A 10,931-nucleotide genomic window follows, 5' to 3' on the forward strand; every position below is an offset into this window, starting at 1 on the left:
ATTACACACTTGCAATATGACTATGGTTTCATTAAATGCATCCCATTATTGCAATACTGCCACATATCAATATCATGCTTTCAAGTTCAACATATATTCTATGTAAGCCCCAAGATGAAAAGTTAGGAAAAATAAAAAAAAAGAGATGACATCATTGAGACTCATTTGGAGTCCAGAAAATAGTTTCAAATATTTATGCGGTAGATAAAATGGCATATGCCAAAGAGAAACTTCTTCTGTAGTGAATCAGACAATATTGGTGGCTTCCCTAGAACCAATGGAGGTAGCAAAAGGGCCAAATATTTGGAAATACATCTAATGTTCAAGCATTGAGTTATTAAAATATATAGAAGCACATACATAACCAATTATGGGCATGTACATCAAAGAGCTAATCATAATGTGGTATGGGGGATGGGATACACAGGGAACTCTTAAAACAGTTCACCTATTTAAGAAAGGTATCACAGGTTGGGGAAACTGATGAGGTAATTCAAAGAATTTGATACGGCAAAAAGTTTTTAAAAAGAGAAGGGAATTGATGACGTGGAGCATAATTAATGATGCAAAGAAACGACCTGTGAAAACTTTGATAGATGAGAGGCTTCAAAGATGTGGATGAATGAAAAAATGAAATGGAAGGGAACAAACAAGGAGTCTGAGCATTGTGGTGGAGGAGAGAATGCTGTTGGGAGAAATTCAAAGAAGGAAGGAAAAATGGATGCAGTGATGATGGAATCTTGACTGCAATCGAGGGGAGAATGTTGGGTCAACGAAGTTGAATACATGCATGTTGGATGGAATCAGGGGAGGCAGTAAGCATGAAGATTTTAGATGTTGGCTTATTGTAAAATACAATTTTTTCAGGGTGGTGCATAGAAATGTAGCAGTGCTTAGGCAATAAGATCCATTAAAAACCAAGTAAATTTCTCTTAGCAACATTAAATAGTTACATATGCTCATAATATTTCTGGGTGCGACTAAAGGGCAATACTGTCACAAATGAGATCATTAAATATCTGCATTGACTATTTTAAAGAACACTCAATATGGGTCATAGACCTTAATCCATGGCTTACATGATATTCAAGAGCCAATCACCTCGGGTAGGTACGAAGGAAAGATAAGTTTTTTATAAAAAATAATTAAACTTATCACAGAGTTAACAGTTTTATTTTATGAATGACTTATTGAAATGTTACAGTTAAATGTTTTTTCTAATTTTTTAAACCAATTTCATGTAGTTCCTTACATAATTTTTTTACCTTAATTCGTAACATGCTCTTTTCCATAGGTTTTATATGTATTTGCGTTACTTTTATATCTTTACTTAAATTTATGGGTTCCATATTCATATGTAAACCAAACATCTCCAGGCATATCAATGCATTGTACTGCACCACAAACCAACCTTTGGGTTCCTTAGTGTTGATCCACTGGGAGCCAGATGGGTCCCTAATTTTCACCAAGTTCCTTAAGAATTAAACCCCATAGATTGTACCACTTATACTCACAATATACACATTTGCAGAGGAACCTGATTCCGCAAACAGTTTATTGCCATGCACATATTTATCAATTGTATTTCAGCAACAATATCTGGATGGAAGGCTAAAATTGCTTACCATTTAGCAGAGACAGAAAAAATAAACAGACAAGTCTGTGTTAATGGTACAATATATGGAATACCTCATTACTCCATACTGGTACTCAACTATATTTGAACCCAATATACAATCCACTTTTGACCAAAATGTAACAAGAAACTGGAGCAAAATGCCATAAATTATATCAACCAGAAATTTACATAAAGCAGATCTAATAAGCCGAAGAATATAAGTTTTGATAATTCAGCAAACTTCCTTGGTATGCCAAGAGCATTCTAAAAGGATGAATGTTGCCCTATTGCAGAGAGCAATTGCATTGGTGCATTTTCAAGGTGCATGCAATAGCTCATGATCTGTGACAGTACATGGAACTAAACAAAAATTCATCAGACAGATGATAACAACATTGGGTTACTAATGAGTCCAGAGAGTCATCAAATGTTGTTAGACTTGAAGCTGATATCAGCCTACACATATTTGCATTGTATAAGTCTATTGCACTTCAGCAGTCCTGTGTGTACTAAGGGCAATGAGGGGTTTAGTGTGGGCATGTTACTAATAGTGTGCAAACGTTGTACACAGACCATGAGTAGTCAGTAAAAACAAAGGGCGCAAACGCTCCTGGCCACACAAAAGAAACTAAATTAACCTTCAAAAGGCTAAGGCACAAATCCACGCACAGGATTTCTATGCCTCTTCCATTCACCCTCTCCACAAAATGTTTCCCAGACCGAATTTGCTTAAGAGTATAGAACGGCACACATCCCCTGACTAACCATTTATCAGCCCCTTCCCTGATAGAATAATGGACAGAAAAATTTCCACGATGAAAACGTATTTATGGCCAATTCAAAAACTTCTTCAGAAACAACCATGGGAGGCAGTCGAGTTTATGACGAACACAATAGTATATAATAAAAATAAGGGTAAATAACACAAGTAAGGTTGACTAAACCAAAATAATTTGGATATATAGGGAACAAGAGTAATTGGCATTTACTGGTAAGACTGTAGGCCAACTTACGCCAATCGTTTGGTTGGAAATTAACGATGAAGATTCTTAAATACAAATGCATTAGAAACATTTTATTCAAAACAAACTTTCTTTCAAGACGTTACATTCTTTAAATATTAATCCTTGAGTAAATGTAAAAATAAGGGATGTAAGTCGTATTATGCATGTATGTGTAATTCTTGAATTTTTGAAATAACGGAGAATATTCATCAACTCCATACCTGTAAAAAGGTACTTGATATGCCACATGGTTAAACAGGTTAAATCTAGTCATTAGTTGGCACGTGAATATTTTGTGTTAGCACAGAAACCCACATTTAATGTCATTACATTCACATCGGTCGTTTATGATATAATGATTGATTCCATTCCGTTAATTCAATGCGTGTTAAGTTGAACTTTCGTATTCTTTTATGAAACAAATTCGCTCTGAGCACAATAAAGACATAAATACTTAAACATAGCAACGATGCATCTCACTAGCAAATAATTTATCACGCGTTCATGGCTGCCTTCACTTGCATGTGCTGAAACTGTTGCTGGAGTTTATTCAGGGATTCTCTATGCAGGTCCTGCTTCCTATCCAAGTCTTGCAAAAGGTCTTCTTGCCGCTTCCTTAACAAGTAAAAATAAAAGTTTGAGATCATAGAACCCATATTCAATCAAGCTGAAAACAATTGCTGCGCAAAACTTACAATTCTCCTTTTATGTAGTCCATTCGCTTGGAGACAGTTTGTTTCGATTCTTCTAAACTTTGTTTCACTAAGACCGGTCCAATTAACTTGAACACTTCTGCACCGGGCTTAAGCATGTCTAATTCCTGCAGAGAAACAATTACCTGTGTCAGTACATAACCTATATAAATCGATAAAGTAATAAAAATTCCATAATTACACACGTTCCGTACATCTTTCACCAATGTATTTTCGCTGAGTTGCCCATCAAGTTGTTGTCTGATAGAAACAGCACGTTGGTAATCTTGGGTGAGAAAGAAATTATGCTATTACTGTCATTATACAAGTCGCGGTAGCATTCACCTGAAAAATCGAAACAGGATTACATTTCAAAGTATACTGACCTTTTTGAACTTGCTTGAATTTATCTAATTCTAGTTGCATTTTCCTTTGCACCTCTTCCGCCATGATTTCTTACACAAAACAATAGATGAAGGTAAAAAAAACTTCATAAAGCAGTTGAAAGCGAAAATGAATAAAACAAAGTAAATACGAAATGCGCCTTTCTTATTACCTGCCGCTGTGTGTATAAACATAGGAAATGTATATCTTAAGCTGTTTAGCTCTGCGAATACAATCTCAAAGACTAATTATGTGCTCTAAAATATCTAATGTACACAGCAGAAACGTGGGTATTGGGTCAGTTTAATAAAAATTCCAGTATAGTTAATAATGTTTCAGTGAATCATGTTGTACTTTATACTCTCAATTTAGGCGTTTCCCCTATTCCGAAATATGAACTTCGGATCGAGAACTTCTTTTCAAAGACAAACCAGCTATGCAAAGGTTGGATATAATCAGACTGGCCGTAGTAAGGAAAAGAACTTGGGACCTATGGGATGGTTTTTGCTGGTAACCACCAATGATTTTTTTCGCAAATCATTGTGTGATAACCCTCTTCTTTGATCCCACAATCATGCTTAGATACTTTTATGTCGTGTATTATTATATCTGAGATCTTTTTTATCTGTAGACAGTTCCAATTTCCACATTTCTGCTTGGAACATGGCAAGTCAAGCGGCGAAAGTGGAAATTAAAGCTCATTGATGAGCTAATGTCTAAGACATCCGCTGATCCCACTACGATGCCCGAGGCGTGAGTTTCATGCGCATGATTCATGAGGACTATATAGCGTCGCCCGAAATACATGATCCGATTTTTTCGCAGAGTAGAAGAATTGAAAAGTATGGAGTATTGCCCAGTGAAGGTTCGTGGCACCTTTATACACGAGAAAGAACTTCTTATGGGTCCAAGATCATTCATAGAAAGCGCGGATAAAACTATAGCGGGAGAATCACCTACATTTGCTGCTACAAAAGGACAAGTTGGATGGCTGGTGATTACACCTTTTCAACTGAGTGATAGAAAGTAAATATGCATCTTTAGAAATAGATATCTTTTATAGAAGATCAATATGAGCAATAGGGTGGAGTGATCAGGAGCTGAATTATCCTTTGTTGTTCGAATAAAATCCTAGGTTTTGTATCTAACACCCAATGGTAGTTTAAGTCAAACAATTAGTACACCTGCCAAATATTTATTATAAAATGGTTCCCTGTTTCAAACAAAGGACTATATGTTAAGAGGAAAATAATGGCCAAACTATGTAATTCGCTCTCCCATGGACTACAACCTTGACGTGGTGGAAGGGCTTGTGCATTCCCATGACCCCTAGGACTGCTGGCAGGAGTAATAATAATTAATCCTGCTAGGGTCACCCATGCCAGATAGATCGACGGTAAGGAGCCTAACGAAAGGTAGTCCACGCAGCGTCTGTTCCTCAGTGAGGTGGCTGCAAAGGCATCTGACCCCAATGGAGTGACCATTGAGTGATGGTGTCACCTTAAAAACACTATTGAGGAAGGCAACGGGAAACCACCTCAATTATCATTCCCAAGAAAATTATGATGGACAGTTTAGTGAATATCAGTCCGGGCAACTATGGGACTAAGTGTAATCTAAGCCGTGTGTCGTGCCTGGCAGCGGGAGAGGCAAGGCTTCCACGGTCATCATCTCACGAAACCTTAGCAAAGAATAACAGACAACAGCAGGACAGAAGACTGAATTAGGTAGAATAGGAACTAGCAATGTTAGGACAATGTCGAGGACAGGGAAATAAGAAAATATAAAGAAAGAGATAGAAACAGGAAATAAAGACATTTTAGGTTTATGCAAGGTGAGATGGAAGGAAGGTGGGGATTATTGGAGTGATAGTTATAGAGTAATATACAACGGAGGGGATGACAGCCTACGAGGGGTTGCTATAATATTGAATAAAAAGGTAGGAAGAAGAGTAGTCAACATTGAGCAAGCAACAGATAGAATATTAATAGTAGAGATAAAAGCAGGACTGACAAAGTTGGTCTTTGTTCAGGTATACATGCCACCAAGCAATCATGAGGAGGAAGAAGTTGATAGGATGTACGATCAGTTTGAGGACATAATGACGTGTGTTTCTGATGGAAAACATTTGATGGTGATGGTGGATTGCCACGTGATGACAGGCAAAGGAAGAGATGGTGATGAGGTGGGAGACTACGATTTAGGCACAAGGAATGACCGCAGGGAGAACGCAACTGAGTTCAGCAGGAGACAAGAGTTAGTCATCCCCAACACTTGGTTTAGACACCACAAAAGATGTAGGTATGCATGGAAAATGCCAGGTGACTCACACAGGTATCAGCTAGATTATGGACATAAGTTAGCGGGGGTTCAGGTAGTGGAGGAAGGGTGGAGAGAAACCTAGTGTTAGCATTAGCTTACTCTAATGAAAGGCACAAAGAGGTCCACAGTTTAATGTCCCATGTGATAGTTGACATACTTCAATTGCTATCCACAAACCACCCACAGTACTGATTGGGATACCACTAAAAATTCTACTACCTCTGGGTTTTGAACTGGAGGTAGCGGAAGAATATTTATTTCTATTCCTTCCTCTTTGGTATTAAATTAAGGAAAATACAATCTTGTCTACCCTGTATCACCCATTACTTCATTCAAGGGCAGCTAGATCACTGGAAAAAGATTCTTTCACAATCAAACTTTTCCATGGTTTCATTAAGGGAATGTTACTTGAGTGAATACCCTTATTTATATATATATATAGTATATAGTATATATATATATATATATATATATATATATATATGTATATGTGTGTGTGTGTATATATGTATATATATATAATGTATGTGTGGGTCGCAGTAGTCCAGTGGGTAGAGCGTTGGGCTGCTGACCAGAGGGTCCCGGGCAAGGCACTCTGGGCACCTGTAGCTTCACCCAAGCTAAAGTGATTTTTCGGGTACCAGGTCTTCCTGGGAAACCATAACTGGCACAGGGAAAGGAACTGGCCCCCCTACCCTGATGTGTGAATTTTCACACGCCGTATAGGGTGTGTTAATACTGGGTGATCTCTACCATCACCTACTAAACCAACCTTCGGGTTGATTACTGTGTATATCATGTATAACACACAGCCCTAGTGGACACAGACAAAACATAGAAACACACAAAAAAGAGACTCACTAACTTTCGAATTTTCGGTGGTCGCAGCCACCTTCATCAAAGAAGAGAGTGATAGAACTGAAGAGAATACGAGGGCTGGAGCGATGGATGGAAGGGGAAGGTAGGAGAGAATTCGGAAGGGAAGGGTTTGGAGCGGCAGCGTTAGAAGGGTGGGAAAAACATAGAAGGTGATGGTGGCGGAGGGGGGATGAAAATATGTTTGGAGCAGGGTAATTAATATTTTTCGATGACGCACAAATATATAAAAACACATTTAGATTTTTAAACCATAGAGACACAAAGAAAGGACACTTACAATATGTTGTTTTGAAGTTTCGACGGCTCGGCTGTCGTCTTCAGAAATCAATTTCTGAAGATGACAGCCGAGCCGTCGAAACGTCAAAACAACATACTGTGAGTGTCCTTTCTTTGTGTCTCTATGGTTTAAAAATCTACATCTGTGGTTATATATATATATATATTAAATTTAATGCGATATTACATTTCTTTACATTACTTGTGTATTATTTCAAGAAAAAATATATGTATTTTAGTATTGCCATTATGGTGTGAGACTAGAGAGTGCATAAACAGGTTAACCAGTCCACACTATTTAAGGTAAATGACAAACAATGCATGATGACAAAATTAAATGGTTAAAGAAGCAGGCCTCTAAAAATATGATCAATAATGTTTGGCATGTCAATCTTTTGCATGGTTTAGGTTGACTCTGATGGCATAGTTTGTTTTTGGTTATTCACATTCATAATGCTTTGCTGGTGATTATCATATTTCAGTTGTAATTATATTTCTCCAGTTTAACAATTTTGGTGAATCGAGGTTGGGTACCAACTAAATATAAACGGGCAGAGACACGCCAGGAGGGTCAAATTGGTGGAGAAGTAGAGCTTGTTGGAATAGTGCGTGTTCATGAGGAAAGAACGCCTTTCATGCCACAGAACAATCCACGATCAAACTCCTGGTTCTACAGGTAAGTGCTTCGATATTGAGTGATATTTCCATGGATACCGTGTCTATTCACACATTACACTAGTAGAGGTTTAATGAAATTTTCTTCAGTTTTATAATTTTAAATTATGTATAGAAAGCATCCATTTGCAATATTTGTTCGTTGATTGAAATTCGTATTTATTTACACATAGGTTTCACAACAAATATTTTGAAGTAAACAATTGGTTAATTGGAAAAGTCTTTGTCTCTTAAGTTTTGGGCAATTATGTCAGAATTCTTTGAATTCCAGGAACTTAAACGAAATGTGTCAAGCGACTGGCAGTGATCATGTTTTCATTGATGCTACATCTTCAAGCACGGTGAGAGGAGGTCCAGTGGGTGGCCAAACATGCATCTCACTGCGAAATGAGCACCTTTCTTACATTTTCACATGGTATGTTTTCAGAATAAATTTTCTAATCCTTGCAGACGATTCGGAAGGTCAAGACGCTTCAGTTAGGGAAAAGCAAAAAAAATAACCCAAGAGTTGTCTTGATAATTGAGGGTAAAGCTTACGTAATATGTACTAAGCTCAAGGTGACTTTCAGGTCATGAATTGAAAAGGTAATAAGGGGGAATAGACCTTTCCCTGTGTGCCACCTACAGAATCGCAGGAAGATCACACCCAACTTGGGTGGAGCTGGGGATGCCCAGAGGCATCACCCAGATTTGAATCCTGACCCATATAGTATATACATATTATGAACATTGTATGTATATTATAAGCTATTTATATATATATTTGTTCATATGAATGCAGATACAAGGAAAAGTACCCTCCCCACTGTTCCTGTGTTGGTCTTCTATGTGTTCTTATCCCTTCTTATATCTGTGCCAATGATTTTGTTCCCTATTTGGTGGGTTTGAATGTGTATTTGGCCGATGTGGCTCATTTCTTTCTTCTGAATATAGGTGCCACAAAATGCTATTTTTCTTATTGTTAAAGCCGTTGTATGATTGCCTTCCCTACTATCCTTTCCTCTTGTGTCCTAGTCCATTTCTTCTTTGGTGAGTGACATAGCTCCCAAATGCCATTTGGCCAAAGAATCGGGGCAAGTGATTGCATTAACTCCCCCCAGATTTCAGTGTAATTTATGTTACCTTGATAGCTTAATGGTCCGAGCATTGGCCCAGCAAGTTGAAGATCCCGGTCAAGGAAACTTTTTTATGCTTATGATGTGCTTGATTCCACCTTCCCCAACTTTCTTATGCTTGTCTTTTATTTGTGCTCCTATCCCTATTCCTTACATCTGTATCCATGTGAATGAATGTGTGTTCGCCATGTGGTGGGTTTTGCCTTATGGCGAAACATATATATAAATTATATATATTAACTATATAGGCACTAGTATATTGCAGATTAAGTATAACAGGTTTTGAGATAAAATGCACATGCCAATATACTTGTATTATTTGAAAAATGTGAAATCATTTTTGACTATATGATTAAGATTTTATTTCATGGAACTTAAAACCTATCTTAATCTTTTACAATGGGAAATACACCTGCTTAAATGCTATGTCTCCAATCTTAGAGGTTCGATGTCTCTATTTCTTTTTGTATATCCACATCTTCTCCATGAGATGAAACTTGTACCTGATGATACCATAAGTTGGTACCTTAAAATAAATTCCGTGAAAAAGTAAAAAAATCCTTTAATATGGATATAAAATACTTCCTCAAATTCAAGCCTGAAACTGTAGAATATATGTATTTGAAAACTGGTGTGTGGGGAAAAATATAACATGTGCAATAGGTTTATCAAGATCCCAGTAGGCACATGGATTTTCCCTAGTACCCATAAGGCAAATAGAATTTAAAAAGGAAAAATATGAAAAGCATAATTATACCCTATTATTTCAATCCTGAAAGATTGGTTTACTGAAGCCCTCCATTCAGTGTTAATTCTCTCACCCCTGTTTGCTTATCTGCTTTATATACTTTTAAATCAGCCCTAGGGACTATCCTGGTATGTGTATTATTAATCATATCATTGTTAAATATTATTTGTGTGGATGTATTAAATATATTTTTTTTCCATTCAGGTACACACTGAGTGCGGTGACAGGATACTTGTGGCATCGACTCTACATTGCCAGGAAGCCACTTCTATGAATGCATTTCTCAGGAAACTTGCCTTTAAGTTTAAATTCTTCATTTTTCTCAAGAGTATATATAAATGGTTAATGGGTTATCAGTTAATTGAATCAGTTTCAAGTACAACATCTACATGATATATTAAACCAGTATGACTGCAATCCCTTTACATTTATAAAATGTAAATGTGATTTTTAATGCATATTCTGATTTCAGATATGTATCAACCAAATTGAGTCTGGAAGCCTTTAAGGTGTGGTCATTACATTACATTGAAGTATTAGCAGAACATCATAGTAATATTTCAGTTGAATAAATTTATTTATAGGGTGTAAATGAAAGTTTTACTTCATTGCTGTTAGAGAATATTTCACCTACATGAATATATCTGTAGTATTACAATATGGAATGCTGAATTTTTGGTGTCTCTTTACACCAGATTCATCAACAATGATAAGAACCAGTTTCTAGCAGCTCTTGTCAGACTGACCTTTTTCTATTGCCAAAATTTGCTGGTTTGATTTCTGTAATGAGTCAGCTCTTACTGCAACTTGCACAATGTAGGTTCTGCATACTGAAAGATGTTTTAAAATAAAGGCTTCACTATGGATGAGAATGTGCCTGCCCTTGAAGAAGTTCCTGAGAGGGACAATTACCCTCTTATTCTGAAGCTACAAGTCTCACATACAAAGACTTGGATAGTTCCTGATATTCTGCTTATGGTGCAGTTGGTTTGAACTTATTCAGTAATGGCAATTTTATTGACTTTCAGTCACACTGCTAGCAAAGGAGAAATTTCTGAATCGAGAATATGATGGTGGTGTAATTTACTCAAAACAATAAATGCATTTCTTTTAGAAGGATTTTCGTACATTTTTTCCTGATATTTTAGTTTAAAGTGGCACCAAAAGGCTGCTTTCATCCTTGTAAAGCTTGGAAAAACATCCGTTAAAAGAAAACAA

General features: G+C 36.8%; 2 protein-coding genes across 3 annotated transcripts; one reads left to right on the forward strand and one right to left on the reverse strand.

Moving 5' to 3' along the window:
* Positions 1 to 1,157: 1,157 nt before the first annotated feature.
* Positions 1,158 to 3,781, reverse strand: Pfdn6 (prefoldin 6). Its single transcript, XM_071588209.1, has 4 exons — positions 3,701 to 3,781; positions 3,530 to 3,600; positions 3,318 to 3,442; positions 1,158 to 3,237 (listed from the first exon to the last, which is right to left on the reverse strand). The coding sequence occupies exons 1-4, from the start codon at positions 3,762 to 3,764 to the stop codon at positions 3,117 to 3,119; spliced, it is 381 nt and encodes a 126-aa protein (XP_071444310.1). The 5' UTR covers positions 3,765 to 3,781; the 3' UTR covers positions 1,158 to 3,116.
* Positions 3,782 to 3,861: 80 nt separating this feature from the next.
* On the forward strand, positions 3,862 to 10,809 carry Surf1 (surfeit locus protein 1). 2 transcript variants are annotated; one of them, XM_071587437.1, is made up of 7 exons: positions 3,862 to 3,984; positions 4,071 to 4,208; positions 4,330 to 4,451; positions 4,524 to 4,724; positions 7,678 to 7,851; positions 8,122 to 8,265; positions 9,918 to 10,809. In XM_071587437.1, the coding sequence occupies exons 1-7, from the start codon at positions 3,898 to 3,900 to the stop codon at positions 9,985 to 9,987; spliced, it is 936 nt and encodes a 311-aa protein (XP_071443538.1). In that variant the 5' UTR covers positions 3,862 to 3,897; the 3' UTR covers positions 9,988 to 10,809. The 2 variants fall into 2 exon arrangements, with proteins under 2 accessions (XP_071443538.1, XP_071443539.1); XM_071587438.1 differs by lacking the exon at positions 7,678 to 7,851.
* Positions 10,810 to 10,931: the final 122 nt, after the last annotated feature.

The sequence above is a fragment of the Hetaerina americana genome, unplaced genomic scaffold, assembly GCF_022747635.1.
Source record: "Hetaerina americana unplaced genomic scaffold, ioHetAmer1.1.p SCAF_3, whole genome shotgun sequence".
In the NCBI taxonomy this organism is placed as follows: Eukaryota; Metazoa; Arthropoda; class Insecta; order Odonata; family Calopterygidae; genus Hetaerina; species Hetaerina americana.

What these genes read in the sequence shown, in the direction of transcription:
- Pfdn6 (XM_071588209.1), bottom strand. Translation starts at nt 3,764, where the DNA reads ATGGCGGAAGAGGTGCAAAGGAAAATGCAACTAGAATTAGATAAATTC. An exon ending in AAAATACATTGGTGAAAGAT is followed by an intron (nt 3,443 to 3,529) that starts GTACGGAACGTG and finishes GTTTCTCTGCAG; the next exon opens with GAATTAGACATGCTTAAGCC. An exon ending in GACTACATAAAAGGAGAATT is followed by an intron (nt 3,238 to 3,317) that starts GTAAGTTTTGCG and finishes TTACTTGTTAAG; the next exon opens with GAAGCGGCAAGAAGACCTTT.
- Surf1 (XM_071587437.1), top strand. Translation starts at nt 3,898, where the DNA reads ATGTATATCTTAAGCTGTTTAGCTCTGCGAATACAATCTCAAAGACTA. An exon ending in CTATGGGATGGTTTTTGCTG is followed by an intron (nt 4,209 to 4,329) that starts GTAACCACCAAT and finishes TTTTATCTGTAG; the next exon opens with ACAGTTCCAATTTCCACATT. An exon ending in TTTCAACTGAGTGATAGAAA is followed by an intron (nt 4,725 to 7,677) that starts GTAAATATGCAT and finishes ATATTTCTCCAG; the next exon opens with TTTAACAATTTTGGTGAATC.